This window comes from Neophocaena asiaeorientalis, unplaced genomic scaffold, assembly GCF_003031525.2.
Source record: "Neophocaena asiaeorientalis asiaeorientalis breed wild unplaced genomic scaffold, Neophocaena_asiaeorientalis_V1.1 scaffold275, whole genome shotgun sequence".
Taxonomy (NCBI): domain Eukaryota; kingdom Metazoa; phylum Chordata; class Mammalia; order Artiodactyla; family Phocoenidae; genus Neophocaena; species Neophocaena asiaeorientalis.
Window position 1 is genome coordinate 2,052,635 of NW_020173679.1, and position 19,052 is coordinate 2,071,686.

Genomic DNA, 19,052 nt, shown 5'->3' on the forward strand with positions numbered 1-19,052 from the left:
AACCAAACTGAAGGACAGTCTACAAAATACCTGACCCGTACTCCTCAAAACTCTCAAGGTCACCCAAAAGAAGGAAGGTCTGGAAAACCGCCGCTACTCAGAGGAGCCTCAGGAGACATGACATCTAAAAGTAATGTAGCATCTTATGCACCCCTACGTTCCCGGCAGCACTATTCACAATAGCCAAGACACGGAAGTAACCTAAGTTTCCATCGACAGATGACTGGATAAAGAAGATGTGGTACATATATACAATGGAATAATATTCAGCCATAAAAAAGAATGAAATAATGCTATTTGCAGCAACATGGATGGACCTAGAGATGATCATACTAAGTGAAGTAAGTCAGACAGAGAAAGACAAATACCATATGATATCACTTATATGTGGAATCTAAAATATGACACAAATGAACCTATCTATGAAACAGAAACAGGCTCACAGACATAAAGAATAGACTTGTGGTTGCCAAGGGGTGGAGGGAGGGAGGGAGTGGGAGTTTGGGATTAGCAGATGTAAGCTATTATATATAGAATGGATAAACAACAAGGTCCTCCTGTGTAGCACAAGGAACTATATTCAATATCCTGGGATAAACCATAATGGAAAATAATATAAAAAAGAATGTATATATATGTATAACTGAATCTCTTTGCTGTACAGCAGAAATTAACACAACATTGTAAATCAACTATACTTCAATTAAAAAGAAAAAGAAGAAAAAACTAATGTAGCATCTTGGATGGAAGCCTGGAACAGAAAGAGGACGCCAAGAAAAAATATAGGAAATCTGAATAAAGTGTAGACTTATGTTAATGACAATGTATCAGTGTCGGTTCCTTAGCTGTGACGAAAGTACCATATTAATGTAAGATCTTAACAATAGTGGATATATGGGGATTCTCTGTATTATCCTTGCAACTTTACGTTCTAAAAACTCTCCTGGAGAGCAGTATGGAGGTTCCTTAAAAAACTACAAATAGAACTACCATATGACCCAGCAATCCCACTACTGGACATATACCCTGAGAAAACCATAATTCAAAAAGAGTCATGTCCCACAATGTTCATTGCAGCTCTATTTACAATAGCCCAGAGATGGAAACAACCTAAGTGTCAATCCTCGGATGGCTGGATAAAGAAGATGTGGCACATATATACAATGGAATATTACTCAGCCATAAAAAGAAACGAAATTGAGTTATTTGTAGTGAGGTGGATGGACCTAGAGTCTGTCATACAGAGTGAAGTAAGTCAGAAAGAGAAAAACAAATACCGTATGCTAACACATATATCTGGAATTTAAGAAGAAAAAATGTCATGAAGAACCTAGGGATAAGACAGGAATAAAGACACAGACTTACTAGAGAATGGACTTGAGGATATGGGGAGGGGGAAGGGTGAGCTGTGACAAAGCGAGAGAGAGGCATGGACATATATACACTACCAAACGTAAGGTAGATAGCTAGTGGGAAGCAGCCGCATAGCACAGGGAGATCAGCTCGGTGCTCTGTGACCACCTAGAGGGGTGGGATAGGGAGGGTGGGAGGGAGACGCAAGAGGGAGGAGATATGGGGATATATGTATATGTATAGCTGATTCACTTTGTGATAGAGCAGGAACTAGCACACCATTGTAAAGCAATTATAGTCCAATAAAGGTGTTAAAAAAAAAAAAACTCTCCTGAAATCAAAAGTGTACTGACAGGCAAAGCAAAAAATCGTCTGAAGGTTTCTTATTGGGCTGAGAATAAAATCCACGCTTCTCATTCCAGCCGATAGTTGACGGTGTCCCGTGTGACCTGGCTGCCCCGCCTCCTGCCACCTCCCCAGCCACACTGGCCTTCGCCTGGCCTAGGACAAAGGGCCCTTTCTCTTGGCGGTCCCTCCCCTTCCCCTAGTTCTCCTCTGTCTCTCTTCCTCCAGGCCAAGTCCTTCTCATCTTTCGTATCACAACGTCATTGCCACCTCCTCCGAGAAGCCACCTTGAGCAAAATGAACCACGTCCCTCCTGTCACTCTCCATCACACTCCATTCATTTCCTGCACTGAGCTTACGCCAACCTGCCTTTATCCTATATAGTTGTTCACCTGTGTGTTCTTGGCTTCCCCAGGAACATGCACCCAACCTGTTCACAGTCAGCGCCGCAGCACCTTGCAGGGAGTGGGCATTTAATAAACATTAAGGGCACGTGATTGCATAATTAGGATCCACAACATAACACAATCGTTAACATGTTTTATTCCTCGAGCTTTTCCCAACTATATTTTGTTAAATCACCAAAAGTAATGAGTTTAGTGTGAGGATGGAGGAAGTTCACAGAGAACAGAGAGGTCACTTTTCCCTTTGTCTTTCCCCCTGGAAATGAGGAAGGAGCCAAAACGTCTTTGAGAAATAAGCTTTTCATTCTTTTGCCCCAAAGCACCCTGCTGAGCTGGGCTCTGTGTAGTTTGTGGAACTTTCCAGAATGAATGAGACCCAGTGTGTTTTTATGCTTAAGGCACATTGCCAATTATCTGTGCTGATGGAGCAGAGAACTTCCTTATTCTTGTAAGGGATTGTTTGCCAAAGTTAAAGACAACTTTTACTTACCAGGGGTGCAGGTGGGGAGCAGGGAATGGGGAGGTGGGTTTAATGAGCATGGAGTTCCAGTTTAGGGTGATGAAGAAGTTCAGGAGATGGAAGGTGGTGATGCTGGCACAAACGTACTCACTGCCTCTGAATTGTACACTTTAAAAAATGGCTAAAATGGTCAATTTTATGTTATGTATATTTTATCACAATAAAAAGATACATTCTTCAAACTTGAAAGTAGTCTCTAATGGCAGTAAAGGTCGGTTACACAGCAATTACAGAGTAAAATCCCATTTTTAATTTTTAAAATTATGGGTAACAAGACCGTGGAAATAAAGATGTCAAAAACAATAACTGATTATTTTGGAGTGGGAGTGATTTCTACTGTCTTCTTTGGGCTTCTCTGTATTTTCCCAATCATATATTCTACAATAAATGTTTGTATATCTTTTGTAACCAGATAAAACATAGACACACAACGTTAAGAATGTACTTAAAACCACCGAATTGTACATTTTCATGTGGTTATGATGGTAAATTTGTGTCATGTGTATTTTACCCCAATAAAAAAAATGTATTTTTGAAAAGACAACTTAAAGGCATTACCTCCCTGGGTTTTCTTGAGGCTAGCGTTGCCCTACTTGGTAGTCATTCCCCATCACCCACCCCACTGTGCGGTCCAGGGGAGAGAGACCTGGCTTGGGAAGTGAAACCAAGAGGCTGAAAGATACCAGGTATGGGTTTAACCGGTTCTATGTACAATCCAACAGTTTAGCTCCTTTCCTTCAAATAAGATGGAAAGTATTCTGTAAGGGCAGATTTTATTGTTTTGTTTTGTTTTTTAAAATAGTTCGCTCAGGATTTGTTACCATTCAAATTGAGGGCGAGTTAACAGCTAACGCTCCTATTTTCTACAAAGCCAAGATTGTTAAATGTGATAGTATAAACATGATGGCAGGAGAAACAGTCACACATCTTCAGAGGGTGGACTGTTTTCAAGAATGCAGAGATGCCACATCACCTTGACAGTCATTGCAAATCAAGACGCATTATATTTGGGTGGCGTTTTTAACCTTCTAAAGTGTATCCATGCTTTTTATTTATTGCACGATCAGCCTGAGCATGTGAAAGTGGCTTTTTCATTTGAAATAGGGGAGGTTGTTGGTGCTGGGGAAGGGCTGTCCGTGGTGTGAAGTCCTAAAGAAGGTAAGAGGGGGTGGGCTTGAGGGGGAAGGAGGGTACGCCTCCTCTACGGTCTCTGGAAGGAGCGAGGAGCAGGTGGGAACATCAGCAGAGAGGACTGGAGTGACTTTGTTGAGGGATATTATCAAGGAGTCAGTGCAGAGCCTGAGCCTGAGTTCTCCACCCGGAGGCGGAGGGAGTCCGGATTTTTAGTCTTTTGGTCTTGTTTATGGTTTCCATTGTACACCACCTCCTGACAGTCGAGCCCTCCCCGGGGGCGGTACCTCGCCAGGCAGTGCACCCTGCCCCTAACGTGGGCCGCATACAGGTGCTGACCGCTCCAGCAGAACCATTGTGCTCTACGCTACAAGAACTGAGGGGCTCCCTGCACCCTGATATTGCATGCCAATGCGGAGGGTGTTTAAGGAAAGGACAGAAGGTATGAAACAGTCCTCCTTGGAGACAGGAAATCAATCCTGCTGGGCAGTGCTGAACACCCAGCCACTGTATCTGATGGTGCATTTCAAACCAGGACACAACTCAGCTTCTTCTGAGCCAAGCTGTGTGGCCGTTCTGTGCCGGTGCCAGGATGGAAGCAGACAAGACATCCTCACTGCCCACTGGGAACTCACTGGGGCCAGCGGACCTGCAGGCTGAGGCTGTGGAATGAGAAGTGGTGGGGGGGGTTATGTGTGCAGCGTGGGGTGTCCTGACTGAGGGGTGGGGAATGTCTGGGCCCGAGATGACGAGACCACATGGTCAAGTCCTTGAAAGATGAATATTGACATCACAGCTACAAGATCCATTTGAACCTAACTTATTTCATCTGAGAAATGGGATGATGATGGATTTGACATCTCTGTTTAAACTTCTGAGTGATGAGAAGGGTCATGGTTTTGGGTGAGTGGCCTCAGGATTTTGGATTTCCACTCCTCACCCCAGGGATCAAACACATACCAGGAAACTGTAGGGAGTCCACAAAAACACCAGCAGGGGTTTAGGCCCTGAGATCAAGAGGGGTCCAAGCAGCCTGGAAGCCAGGCAGTGTCATACAGTGGCACTTGCCACTTTGATTCCTTCTTTCAGTAGTGGCACTGAGATCCTGCCCTGAGCCAGATCCTGGACCAGACCCTGGAGACACTCATGGGAACAAGATGCAGGGAGCAAGGCAGTCAAGGCCTTGACCCCAACATGCTGGGGGGCAGGAGGGCAGGAGGCAAAGCGTTCCCTGTCCTCATAGCTGATCTGTCTCCTGATGACACTGGGCTGGCCCTGGGGTATCACAGGGTCTATCACGTGTTGGCTACACAGCTGTGGGCAGGTTACTTAAACTCTTTGAGCCTCATTTTCCTCATGTACACAATAGTAGCTGATCTAACGAACACACAGGGTTATTTTAAGAAATAAATGAATTCCTGCAAGTCAGGTGCTTACAGCAGAGCCTAGCCATCAGTAAGTGTTAGTGGTTATTTTTCAAGGAGCTGACCTACTCTTTCTGGGAAGATCTCGCCGGCCCACTTATAAGCCTCACAAGCGTCCTATTCTAATAAATCACTTCTTATCTATTACTTTGCTTCTCGCTGAATTTTTTCTGTGCTGAGACGTAAAGAACCGGAGCACCTCAGAGCCCCCTGAAACACCACCTAGCAGTTTCACCAGGAGGGACCCCAATGCCCTGGCTCTGGCTAAAACGGAACCAGAACCATATGGCTGAATGATGCAGGATTTGGAGTTAGGCAGACCTGAATTAGTGTCTCAGCCTCTCTCTCAGTATGATCCTGGGAAAGTGAGTTCACTTTCTTTTTGTTTTTTTTGGGTTTTTTTTGGGGGGGTACGCGGGCCTCTCACTGTTGTGGCCTCTCCCGTTGCGGAGCACAGGCTCCGGACGCGCAGGCTCAGCGGCCATGGCTCACGGGCCGAGCCGCTCCGCGGCATGTGGGATCTTCCCAGACCGGGGCACGAACCCGTGTCCCCTGCATCGGCAGGCGGACTCTCAACCACTGCACCACCAGGGAAGCCCGAGTTCACTTTCTTGAAATTTAGTTTCCTCTGCTATAAAGTGGTGATAATAGTGTGTACATTACAGGACTGCTGTATCGCTTGTGTACTGCTGAGTTCCAAACCACCCCAAAATGTAGTGGCTTAAACCCACAGCCTGCTATTTTGCTCATGAGTCAGTGGACTGGCAATGTCAACTGGAAAAGAAATGCACAACCTAAAAGTTGAGAGTTATGTTTTATTCAGTGCACAAAACTGAGGACTTAAGCCTGGGACACAGCATCTCAGGTAACTCTGAGAGACTGCTCCAAGGAGGCGAGCGAGGGGGCGGGAGAGGATATATAGGGTTTTGCAAAAAAAACCGGATAGTCGGACCATCAAAAGATTACTGTTAATTAAGGAAAACCAGATATCTCAAGTTAAGAAATCTAGCACTTTTCTGTGTTTGGGAAAATGCAAAGTCTGGGCTCATTGAAATTATTCCTGTGATAGCACCTCAGCTCTCTGGGGCCAGTATCCTGGGCTTCTCACTCTAAATCTCCTCAGGGTGCGCCCTCGTGGGTGGCTTGCAGCAGCTGACTGGTAGATGGTGGGCATCCTGCCTCCATCCTGGGTTCCCTCAGGGCTCACCTTCAGGGCAGCTGTAATGTGATGGCTTGATGGCTGCAACATTCTTTGTTTACTGACATGGCAGGCAATATCTTTCATTCACAGCACTTTGGGCTGAGTTCAGTCAGGTGGTCTGCTGGTCTTGGCTGGGCTCACTTGGGCATCTGTGGTCAGCTGGTGGTCAGTGGCTCGGGTGTTTGGCTGGCTGTGGACTGGGGGGACCGGTAAGAGGGCCATGTGTGTCCTGTGTGTATAGCACGCTAGCCCGGGCTTGTGCGCATGGTGGAAATGTCAGGGTTTCCAAGAACCACAAGAGAGTAAACCCAGTGCCCAAGCTAGTTAAAGCAAGTGCCACTGCTAGATTAAAGGGCGGAGAAGTTGATGGGAAGGGAAGAATTTGGCCAGTTTTGTCATCTACCAGGTAGTTTTGAGAATAAAATGAGATCGTATAAGCACAGTGCCTCCTGGCGCTCAATTAATGCTCAATAAACGTATTGACGATGATTAATTTCTCTCTTCGAGTTTTTTAATAATGATAAGGTAGCTGTTAGGATATATATTAAGTAGTAACTTTTAATTTTCGTGAAGCGTCTTGCCTCCGTTTCCTCCCCCGTATCATGATGAGAATCGCTTTCAGGCAGAGATGTCTCAGGAAGGATTGGATGAGGGAATGATGGTTAAGTGTTTGCACAGAGCCGGGTGTGGGGAATGAGGTCGTTATTATTACTGGTGTAAGATCCGTGTCTCCCCCTCCTCCCTGCACACAAAAACATGGCAGAGACTTGATCGCTTTTTCATTTTGTTTTATTTTGACCCACATCCCACTTTTCAAAAAGCCTGAGTCTCAGCTGTTTGTAGAGACTCGCCTTCAGGCTATCCTTTCTTCTGGCTCCCCAGCTGCCTCTCTTCTCATCTCTGCTCTCTGAAAGCACCTCCTCCCTTTGTGTTTCATCCCCCTTCCTCCACCGCAGTCTCCCATCTGCCTAGGGGGTTCCTCCTGGCTGCAGCTGCTGCTTCAGGGGACTCTGAGGGTGACCCTGGGGCCACAGGGCCCTTCCAGGTAAGAATGACCAAGGTGGGAAGTGCCGGGCACCTAGACACAGTGCATGGGCCTCCCAGGTGCTCTGAGGGGTTCTTAACCCCCATCTGCAAGAGAAAGGAGCCCCCTCCACCTTGCACCTTCTCAGGGTTTCCAGGGACTCCCGGGCAGCCTCTGAAGCTCTTCACTGCTGTCGGATGACCTGGGGAAATGCTTAATGCTTTGAGCTTGGGAAACTCATACCAACCAGTCACTCACCCTGGTAGAGGATTGTACAGGCTTGTCTCAAAGCCTGGATGGTCTAAAATATGCATGATTTGAGCATCCTCCCCCAGTCCCTACACCTTGTTACACAAGATGGGGCCTCTTGGGCTTAAATGCCAGACAACCTCCTTCCTCAGGGGCCAGGACACTGAGAAAGGGGAGTGGGAGTAGGAGAGGCCCCTCCCCCCGAGGTGGCTCAGAGCACCCTCCCTGCAGAAGACGATGCTTCTTCTGAGACCGACTTTGGGAGCAGCCACTCCAGCACCACTGGAGCAGCCGGGTGCTTTACACATATTCTCTCGTTAGTCCTTATAACATTCTCGCGAGGCTGGCAGTGGCAAAGCCACTTTACAGTTGCAGATATGGAGGATCAGAGAGCTTAAGACAATTTCTTTTGAGATCCAAATTCAAGGATAGAGCATAATTGATTGGTGGGGGACAGACAGGGATTAGGGGCGGCCCACGAGACAGCTGAGGCCAAGTCCTTGGCTCTGCACCTCATGGTAGGGGAATGGAAATAGCAAGGTGCTGAGAGTGGGCAGGCCAGGTTTAAGGATGCTTTTAAGGAAATTGAGGGTCTTTTGGACTTTGCCATGGAGGCAAGTTTCCTTGAACTCACCGAGCCTCAGTTTTCTCACCTGTAAAATGGGCTTGTTGTGAGGATAAATGAGGGGAGGTGTAGGAAGCATGTAGCTCAGTTCCTGGTGTGTGCAGAGCAGGGGTCCTTATATTACATCCTGGCTCCAGGAATCCCATAGGACAGGAGGGCCTCCGGCCTTGTCTTTCTTGCTGGTCATTTCCAAGGGCAGCTCTGTGCCCTACAGTAAAAGCAGGGCCAGGTCCCCGCCCCAGGCAACTGCTGTGGTTTCTATGGTTGTTTCAACAGCCTGGCTCTTCCAGACAGAACCGAGGCTGAGCTTCTCTTGTAAACATTGATGGAGGCCTCAGACAGAGAGGAACGCGAAAACAAAAGACGTTTTATTTATGATAGAAAAAGAAACCAACAGAAAAAAAAAAAAAAAAAAAAAAAAATCTCAATCTCTTGTTTTAAATTGGAATTAAGCATTCTCTTTTCTTTTCCTTTCCTCCTTTCTTTCCCCTATCTTTCTTTCCTAAAAAACTTTTTTTTTTTAAAAAAAAAAAAAAAAAAAAAAAAAAAAAAAAAAAAAAAAAAACATCTACAGGCCTGAAGGAGGGGGGAATGTTTAAATAAACCATGGCAGGTCCACTGGATGGAATATTCTGCATCTATGGAAATGACGTTTACCGAGGGTTTGTAATAACACGGGAAAACGCTTATTCTATAAAGCTAAGTAAAAAAGGGAAGCAACTGAATTGTATACTCAACACAATCACATCTAGGCAAAAATCAAGCCAAACAAAAATCATGCACAAGAAAAGCAGACCGGAGGGACCTACACCACAGTGGCGGGGGCAGGGGGCGTCTGTCTTTGGGTGGCGAAACTGGGGAGATTTTTTATACTTTTCTCTATTTTCCAATTTTTGTTCTATAATGGCATGGTTGGCCTAAGGTGCAAAGCAACACAAACTTGTTTTTTTTTTTTTTCCTAAAGAAGAAAGAACTCTTACTGGGAAAGCAGGAATAGATGACCCATGGAGAAGCCCAGTGACACACAGGTCACTCTGAGGCTGAGGGCTAGAGGGCAAGAGACAAGGTTATTAAAAAGGTCAAGTGGAAATCCTAGACTCTGATTTCATGGAGTCATATGGGCTCACTGACACCCAGCCACACACTCAGGTGTGACGTCTGTGTGTTATTTTGACTCTCACCCTTAAAGGTGCAAACTCTGCTTCTCTCTTGGGAATGTAGCTTACCTCTATCTAAAGACCCTCTTTCATAAATGTTGGTGTAATGAGATTTTTTCCCTCACAGGAAAGGCTAAAGCAAATAGCTGGGCTCCTGCCCTCCTCACACAACAGGATGGAGTGCCTGGGAGGCACTCCTGCCCTCCTCCGCTGGCGTGGCAAAGTCATTCAGGAGGCAGAGACAGCCCTCCCAGGCCCTGAGCCAGTCTTGGTCTTTGCATCTTCCAGATTTCCACTCAGGGCTCTGCCCAGCTTCTTCTTATCAGGGAGCCTGATCACACGATCTCACTTGCCTGCCTTCTCTTTCTCTATGGCCTGTATGCAGCATGGGTTCTATTTGTTTGTTTATGTATTTGTTTTCTAAAATTGCCTGTTTTCTACAGCTAGAATGTGAGGTCTATTAGGGCAGGGATGTATTGTATCTCCAACACCCGGAACAGCGCCTGGCTTAAACAGTCTGTAAATGAGCCCTGACCATCACGGCCCCAGGTGGTTTTTGCAGGCCCCCTGAACCTTGCCCTAACACAACAGCCCTGACCACTCTCATCCCTAAACCCAGCTCTGGAGACCCAGGCCAGGAATAAGAAATGCACAGCTCTAATCTATCAGTAATGACTGCCTGGGGCTCCATGCTGAAAGAGTTCTGAGGCCATTGAAAGAGCTCAACAAGAAAAGACATGGTGATGGCTTAGTGATGTCTGCCATGGGACCATAGGAGGCAGACAAGATGTGTGGTGTACCTGAACCCAGGCTCAAGTCTCAGCTCTCCCTCTCATCATGAAGACCACATCCACCATCTAGAACAAGCTCTGTTGCCTTATCCCTTGATCCATCTCCCTAGTCCCTGCCATATGTATGCAATGGGCTTCTGGAAGTTTTCCAGAGTGATCCCTAGCTCACCCTTGGCTTGGAGCCCTTCCCCACACCCTACCCAGCTTGGCTGAGGTCTTGTCCCCTGCCGGGCTCCTTACCGGAGACCTGCCCCTGGGGCTGGATCTGGCTCTACCTGCCCCAGCTCCCAGATGGGGTTCTCCTTCTGAGCAGACCCTTCTCCCCACCTGGCATCACATCTCCAATTCCCCTGGGTCCCTTGGAGGTTCATGCCTGAGTTTTGACTCTGAACTTGAGCGTGGCCTTTGTGGTGGAGGGGTTTGGGGAGGAGGTCACCCTCTGCAGGCTCCAGCCGTAGTCCCAGCAATCTTTCATTCCCCACCTTCCAACTTAGAAATAAACTAAGCAGCTTCGCCTCCCAAGTCCTAGAATAGGGAAGGTAGCCTTGTGCGGTCCAAGAAAAGGCTTCGCCTCTGTACCAACCTCCTCTCATTCTTTGTTCCAATTCTGCATCTTCTAAAAAGATCTCCCACCCCAGATCAGCCCCAACAGCTGCAGTGAACACAAGATCCTGCCAGGACCCCGCAGAACTGGGAAGAACTTTCTCCAGGTGCTCACCTTTATCCCCCAGGCAGAGAAGGACATGGGTGGTGCTTCCCATTTTTAAGATAGGGATGCTGAAGTCTGAGCATCCCTGTCTCCCCACCTGTGGGACCTGCCCTGGTGCACCTCCCTTCTCTGCTTCTTTCCTCATGCAGCTTGTCACTTTAGAAGTGGTCCCAGCTTCCTGGCTTCTGGCTGGGACCAAGGGCATCGCTGCTCTCTTTTCTGTATATGTGTCTCCTTTGGAGATGGAACAGGGCTGCAGTAATAGATTGGACCAGTCTCTCTCCCCTCCCTCTGGGAAGAAAGGTAACTTCCTGAGGTTGGAGAGTTTCTTCCCTTTGAGAATTTACCAAACCTGATATGAAAGGAGATCCCAGTCTCCCAATGCACCACTAGAACCTTCTAGTTCCCCAGCTCCATCATGGACCTGCCCCTCCCTGGTCCTCTCCTGTCTGATGAGACCAGGTGACCACAAGGCACAGGGAGGGCAAAGGATGCCATCACCTCTCACCACCTGGAAGGGCTGACTGGTGGTGGCTGTCCCCCCAGCTCCAAGGCGAGGGCTGGGTTGCTTGGGGAGCTGTATTGTGAAGGGTTCTGAGATCTGGGGAGAGAGTGCAGTGGTCATATAACAGCGAGCCCAGCAGACGATGGCCCTCGGATCACATTTTTTCCTTGCCTTCAGAAGCAATTGTATTCTCAGTAAACCCTGCAAGAAGACGTGCCTTTACAAACGGATGCTGAAAATGGAGGCTTCTCCTCCTTCCAGTATACTAGAATCCCAGGTAATGAGAAAAATTAAAGTGGGCTTCGGTCGATTTATTCTGCAGACAAGAGCTCCGTGGGCTGTTCCAACTTCAGCTGTTCTGCTTCTCCAACCATCTCTCCCTCTGGCCGGGCCCCCTGGGGCTCTCCTGGGCTCCTTCCTGGTCCTGCTGGAGCCGCCTCCCTTCATTTTCCCCACCTGTGTGTCCCAGGTGCTTCTGGGAATCTTGGAGGTTGGGGCTCAGTGGCCAATGTTTAGGAAGAGGCCCTGGCGGCTTATGGAGGTCTAGCCCAGATCCAGCAGGGTCAGCTTGAGGGGTCATTGGGGGTCAACTGGCCCTCAGAACCAGGACTGGGATAAGGCTGTGCCCCTGAACTTGGCTGGGGTCCTGGTACCTGCCCCCCATTCAGAGCTCAAGCGAGGTGATGGCCATCCCTGCGGACGTGGGCATCCTGGGCCTCAGAGCACCAGTCCCGAGTTCCATTTCCACACTGGGCTTCTGCAGCCCAATGGGGGCAAAGATGCAGCTAAGAAGTCCAGCCAGTGGAGGAGAAAGGACTGGAATTCACCTCCTGCTGGCCAGATTCCCAGGCCGCCTGATCTCCCAGAAATGGTCCATGGAGGATGGGTAGGGGATGTTTTTGCCTCTAGTTTTGCAGAAGGGGCCCAGCAGAGGGGCCACTAGACGCTGGTCTGGGGCACATCAGGGCCGGGCAAGATCAGGACGGTGGGCAGGAGGGTGCCCTGCGGGGAGGGGAAGTTCTGTAGCTCCTCGGGTACAAACCTGGGTGAGACGTAGTCGGCCAGGAAGCGGAGGGTGCGCTGGCGCCCCACACAGTAGATGAGGTCGTCCACCACGGCACACTGGAAGGTGTCCGGGTAAGGGGTCCGATGTGTGGCGCACTCGTACCAGAGGCGGGTGCTGGCGCTGCAGCGGTACACGCTGATGCCCAGGCTGCGGTTGAGGTCAAAGCGATAGAGAAAGCCTTTGACCGCCACCATCTGGGCTGTGCGGTCCTTGCCGCCCCCAGTGGGGCCGGCCCGCCAGCGCTGCTCCAGGGTGGAGAATCGGAGCAGCAGGTACTGCAGGGAGCCGCCAGTGACGAAGATCTCTCCGGCACACGCCGCGGCTGTGTGCGCCAGGGCAAAGGTGTCGCTGGGGAGCGGCGGGGAAAAGGTCCAGCGGTCCAGGCGAGGGTCGTAGCATTCCACCGTGTTCAGACACTCACCCCCGATGGCGTACAGGTGTCCATCCAGGGCCACCAGCTGGCAGTGAGGGCGGGCCTGGTTCAGAGGGCACACCTCACTCCAGATGCCCGTCAGCGGGTTGTAGCAGAAGACACGGTTGGAGGGCTGGTGCCCAGACCCCTGGCAACCGGACACGATGAAGAGATAATTGAAGAGGCTACAGACGGCACAGCCCCGGGACACAGCCTCAGGGGGCACACGGGCCAGCGGGTGCCAGACATCCCGCTCGTCATCATAGCAGCAGAGGCGGCTGGAGTCTTCCTGGGGGCACATGTCGGCCACCACCAGGTGCTTGCGGCCCCGGAGCCGTCTCTGGAGGATCAGCTCCCGCTCTGCCCCACTCAGGCACCCGTAGATGTCTGGGCTGCGCAGGACCTGGAGGTAGTTGTCACTCATCACCTTGTAGGCGGCTTCCTTCAGGGCCTCCAGGCTCTGCTTCTTGGCAAAGGCCAGCACCTCATAACAATTGCCCAGATCCAGGTGGGCATCTGGGGCTGATCCAGGGCTGAGCGGGAGGTGAAAGAAATTGGCCCCAGCCACAAAGTGCAGGTGGGGCTTCCCGCTGCTTCCAGCTGAGCTGGACCCAAGAGAATCCTGGGATATGGGGCTGGTGGGCAGGGCGCTCTGGTCTGGGCATGATGGCGCAGGGTCCCCAAAGCCTTCGAGCTGCAGCTGAAGCTCCGGGTTCTCCACGATCTGAAGGAGGCTCTGCTTCCTGCTGAAGCCTTGTGCGGAGGGTGACAGCACAGGCTCGGGAGTGGCGGCTGTCCCCACTCCACCTACTCTGTCATCGGCCTGGCCTCCCGAGGCTGCCCCCACTCCCAGGGGGCCTGGCCCTGACACAGGGGGTGGAGCCTCCGCCAGGGCTGCTGTTCTGGGGGCCAGCCTGGCCCTGGAGGTGGCCTGACAGGTGGATTCAACACAGTAGTCATACACCTTGCGCTTCAGCCTGCGCCTGGTCCCCTCCATCTTCTCCGGTATGAAATTCTCCTCCACTCGAACCCGGGCCACAGACAAGAAGGTATAGGAGGCCTCGGTGGCTCCCTCCTGCTGACGCAGGGCCAGGCCCATGTCCGAGGCAGCCCGGAGGGCCCCAGCCTCTTCCCTGTGGACCCCTGTCACACGGGTAAAGACCCAGCTCTTGTTCATGTCACTCTCGCCTTCTGTGTGGGCCGCCCCGCAGCGGTTGGGGGATTCCTGCTCCCCGGCCCCCAGCTGCTCCTGGGATCTGCTGTCCCGCCATGGGGCAAGCTCACCACTCACACCGCTGCCGGCCGCTGCAGCGAGGCCAGTTAGGGAGCTTTGGGGTTCGCTGCACCAATGGGGGCGACGGGGCAGCTTACCGCCAGCAGCTGTTCCGGCTTCCTGGCCACTGCCCCGAGGAGGTGCCAGGCCAGAGTCCGTGCACTGCCCACCCGGTTCCTCACCAGCACATTTCCTCTCGGGTTTCCCAGTCGCTTGGGCTTCTGAGTCTGCAGGAGGTGCTCCTGTCGCCAGGACTCTGGGACCCTCCGGATTCTCCCAGCTGCAGCCCAGCGATACTCCGGCCCCCTTGCTTCCCCTCCGGCGTCTCAGGCCCCACTGTGGCGCCCCGGAAACAGCCTCCTGGATGGCAGGCTGCCTGGAGCCCTCTGCCTCGTCCTTGGCCTCAGCCTTGGCGTTCCCACCCCCCAGGGGGGCCTGGGCAGGCCTTGGCTTGTACAGCCTGTAGGCTGCGGTCGCCAGGAGCAGGGCAGCGGCAGACAGCACCACCTTGCCCACCAGCTGCATGTCCAGATGGCAGCCCTGGGCCTCTGCTCCCTCTCCTCTGGGGAGCATGTTCCCAAGCCGACCTGGGGCAGAGGAATGTCAAGAATCCGATTAATGATTGCCCAGTAGGGAGTGGTTCCTGGTTCCTGCCGAGCTGAGAGGGATGGGGGCCTTGGGCTGGCTCGGACCGGCTGCCCAGCGGAGGAGTTGTGGCAAAGGTGACTTTGAGCTGGCACAGGGTGGCCGGTGGGGCTCAGGGCTGGCAGATCTCGGCTGCTGGCCTCCTTGGATCCTTCGCTGCTTTCCCTGGGAGTGGGAGGCACCTGCCGGGGGCCGAGCTTGTGATAATCCGCCCGAGCCGGCAGCAGCTGGAGAGGGTTAGGAGTGTCCAGCGGGTACACGGAGAGGGAGGGACCTCTTGACCTAACAGTCACCGGATGCCAGGAAAGGCACGGGGTTGGTGATTAGTTGTGTGTGTGTTTTGTTTTCTCTTTTGCAAATCCACTGGGCTGGGAGGGTTGGGTGTGGTGACTTGTGGGGCAGGTGGAGTCACGGCAGGCATGGCAGGAGAACCTCCCGGGTCTGTTTTCTTCCTGTTGAGGTTGGTTGCTCCCCACGGTGGGGGGTGGGTTCCGCAGTCAGCAGCAGGTGAGGCTGAGCTGGGGACTGCGGCCAAACCACCCGAACTGGCTCCTGCGTGACTCTGCCCTCCTTCCCTGCCTGATAAGTTGACTAGGAAAACCGGCCTTCCTGTGAGGAGTTGGGGAAAACACATGGCATTAGTACCTAGATCGGGGACAGACATGGGCCACAACCTCACCCTCTGAACCAGACAACCTCATATGGTGAGAGGCCAAGGGAGACTCACCCGCCGCTCATCTCACCGGAGCTGTGGGTTTCGGATCTAGGCCACACAGCTCTGCTACAGCTCTTGCCTTGCTCTGCTAGGCAAGTGATTTCACCTCTCTGTGCCTCAGTTTCTTCATCTGAAAAATGGGGGTAACAGCATCTCATAAGGTTGTGGTGAGAACAAAATGGGTTAATGTGTGTAAAGGCCGTAAGGCTGATGACTCACATTAATTGTCATCAGTTGGACCTTTGGAAGCGCAGGTGTAATTCTGCCCCTCCCCAGACTGAGGTCTTTTTGCGGTCCCCAAATGCCAGGGCAGGGGTTTCAGCCTCATGCTACCTATGGGGGCTGATGGTGCCAGGTGGGCGGTCCCAGCACCCCCTGGTCCCACCTTTTCAGAGTCACTTAGAGTCTAGGTGGGGATGCCATCACTCTCGATTTCTAAATGTTGGCATTTAACTTTTAAATATGAGAATAAAAACCACTCTGAGGGCTTCCCCGGTGGCGCTGTGGTTGAGAGTCCGCCTGCCGATGCAGGGGACACGGGTTCGTGCCCCAGTCCGGGAGGATCCCACATGCCGCGGAGCGGCTGGGTCCGTGAGCCACGGCCGCTGAGCCTGCGCGTCCGGAGCCTGTGCTCCACAACGGGAGAGGCTGCGGCGGTGAGAGGCCCATGTACTGCAAAAACAAAACAAAACAAAACAAAACAAAACAAAAATAACCCACTCTGAAATACAGAGTCTTCAGAGGAATATGTCTCTGAAACCTTGACTTGAGGAGAAAATCCTGATTCCTTATGACGCTTTTCACAACCCTCTACGCTCCAGCCTTAGTTTACCTTCCAAAATCATACCCTGATCGCTGCTGTGCCTACCTGGCTCTGGGCTGGGGCTCAGGCTTTTCCCCCATCTTTGCTGGTCCACATTCCTCCAGCCATCTGAGGCAGGTCAAAGGCTGCCTCCTGTGCCTCCTTCCTGGTGCCTCCCTCCTTCCGGCATCATCGTTTCCTTCTTGTTCTGTTGTTCTTCTATGCGCCTCTTTTAGCTTTCATCACACGGGCTGCGGCTCAAAGTACACACTGCTCTGCTGGACTCTAAGTCTCCAAGTAAGTTCAACTCTGGGGCCGGAGGCAAATTGGGACAAAAGCCAACATATTTGTGCCTTTCCGCGGGGAGGATGGGGGTGGACACTCGGGATGCATCTCATCTACTGTTCACTGTCCCGTTTGGGAGGGATACAGTTGTCATCCCCACTTTATGGCAGCTCCAATGTTATGTCAATTTGCCTGTAAATGGGGATTTCTATCTTTTGTTTCCAGACTCCTGAATTTTACAGACTTGAATTCACCCAACAGCTAACACTGCCCCGGTAGTCAGGCGTTCTCTGCCTGTCTTGCTGGTGACCCGCAGCAGGGTTTTCTCGCTTTCCATCACGGTCACAATAGTAATTTACAACTATCGTTAGACGTGCAGATTTCCAAGCTCTGCCCCCAGATTTTATGATTCAGTAGGTTTGGGATGGCTTCCAGGAAATCCTCATTTTTAATAATCATCTCAGGAGATTCCAGTGGGTAGAGGAATGGAAAGTAAGTCAGTGTTTTTACTTGTCTGCTAAGAATTCCTCTTCACCCCTGGGTGGTGGGTGAGCAGTTGCCCCCTAGACCATCCAGGAGAGTGGCAGGGAAAGGGGAATGGATCCTGGGTACTTTGTATGAGTGAAATAATCTCACCTTCTCAGTCATCCAGGAAGGTGGGTATTGTCATCGCCCTCATTTTACAGGTGAGGAAACCGAGGCTTAGAGGGATGCACCAATGTCATCGGAGGTTGTCAGTGGCAGAGTCTTGATTTATAACCAGGTGTCTCTAACTGCAAGGCCCATTTATCTTCCTCTGGGAAGGAGAGGATGAGCTATAAAGGGGAATAAAAATGATTTGTCCAGTGGTGAAATCAGGGCTTTGGGGACTGATGTGGACCGCCCCCCTCCCAGGGGCCAAGCTACCATTTCAGCAGTAAGGGCAGCTTTGGGCCTCCCATACCCTCAGAGAGGGAGACTTGTGGCATGCCCTCCTGAGTGCTGTGACCTGGCATTGTCCTCTCAGATGCCACCAAGGGAGCAGTGTCTCAGCCCCTTTCAGGGGCTGCTTCCCACCCAAGAAAGGCTCCATGTATCCTGAAGCACCCTCCCTATAGCTACAGCTTAAAGGCTTTGAGTCAGACAATCACTCTTTCCATTTGGAACTGTGCCCCTGGGTATTGGATGTGGCCAAACCAGGCCCCTGGGTGGCTAGGAGAAAGTGAAAGGGCCACTGGGAGCAGAAGACCCAGCCCCAGCCCTGGGGAAGGACTTACATCCAGATCTGGAAGATGGTGCCTATGCCTGAGATACGATCAAGTCACAGTGTATCACAAAGGAAAAATTAAAAAGGTGACTTGTCAACAGGTGCTTATTGACAAAGTACAACCAGACTATTCGATGGCCAGGGAGGCTGGAACGAGGGGCATCGGAAGAGAGGTCAGGAGAGGATTCCAGAAAGAGGTGTTTAGCATTGAATATTGATCAAAGGAAGAGGGGGCATAGACAGACTGATTGATTGATTGACTGATAGGACAGTTATTTTCCAGATGTTTACCGTGTACCAGGCCCTGTGCAGTGACCTAGGTTAAGAGACACCCATGGAGCCTGAACCCGTGGGGACTGCTGACTCTGGGGGAAGAAGATGCTTAGCAAGAAGGTGGTGAAATGTGATGGTGCCCGTAGGTGGGGGTGTCTGGGGGAGAGGGAAGCAGGAGTCCCTGTGCCAGGCCAGGACACGAGAGTGGAGAGGGTACTTGGTAGGCAGAACGGGGAGGGCCAAGAAGAGGGAAATAGCAAGGGGTGAGGAATACAGGGGGACGTGAGAGCTGTGACAATGCATGAGACCTCCAGACTGGATCTTGGGGCTGGGTGCAGGCTGTGCGTATGAGGGTGGAGGGTCAGGTGACGCTGATATGAATCCTGGCTTAGCACTTCCTTTGTTGGAGGGTGGAAGTAACACCTGTGAAACAGCTGAGCGCAGAGGGGACCTTCATTAAAGGAAGCTTCCTGCTGTCTGCCCTCCATTCTGGTCCCCAGTGACCACGGCCACCTGCGATAGTTATAAAATGTAGGCTTTATTATTATTCAGGTGTGATGAGGCCAACAGATCAGGAGATGACTGCTCTTGGAAAGGTAGCTTGTTACAGTTCCCTAGGGGAGCCCCTACCCTGTGTTATACGGGGCCACATGAGGACGCACCAGGGTCACCAGGAGGCAGAGGAAGGAGGGGAAGTGGGAGGCATTGACTTTACTATGTTTTTTATGGGAAGGGAAGGTAAAGGATGGGCAATGTAGGGTAGGCTTAGAAGTGGCTAGCTTGAATAATTTCAGGGGACCCTGGGGCTGTTTTTATTTGTCTCACTTCTGGTCCTGGAGTGATTAGGGTAGGGGCCCACTGGCCCTGAGGTATAAGAGCCTTGTGAGAGCCTATAAA

At 51.3% G+C, this 19,052-nt stretch overlaps 1 protein-coding gene and 1 long non-coding RNA gene across 2 annotated transcripts; both read right to left on the reverse strand.

Moving 5' to 3' along the window:
• Positions 1 to 8,786: 8,786 nt before the first annotated feature.
• On the reverse strand, positions 8,787 to 15,197 carry KLHDC7A (kelch domain containing 7A). Its single transcript, XM_024749905.1, has one exon. The coding sequence runs from the start codon at positions 14,760 to 14,762 to the stop codon at positions 12,378 to 12,380; it is 2,385 nt and encodes a 794-aa protein (XP_024605673.1). The 5' UTR covers positions 14,763 to 15,197; the 3' UTR covers positions 8,787 to 12,377.
• A 65-nt stretch (positions 15,198 to 15,262) lies between these two features.
• LOC112402766 (uncharacterized) lies at positions 15,263 to 16,540 on the reverse strand. Its single transcript, XR_003003761.1, has 3 exons — positions 16,418 to 16,540; positions 15,562 to 15,679; positions 15,263 to 15,443 (listed from the first exon to the last, which is right to left on the reverse strand). It is a non-coding gene; the product is annotated as an uncharacterized LOC112402766 (long non-coding RNA).
• Positions 16,541 to 19,052: the final 2,512 nt, after the last annotated feature.

Coding starts and splice junctions, on each gene's coding strand:
- KLHDC7A (XM_024749905.1), bottom strand. CDS start 14,762: ATGCTCCCCAGAGGAGAGGGAGCAGAGGCCCAGGGCTGCCATCTGGAC.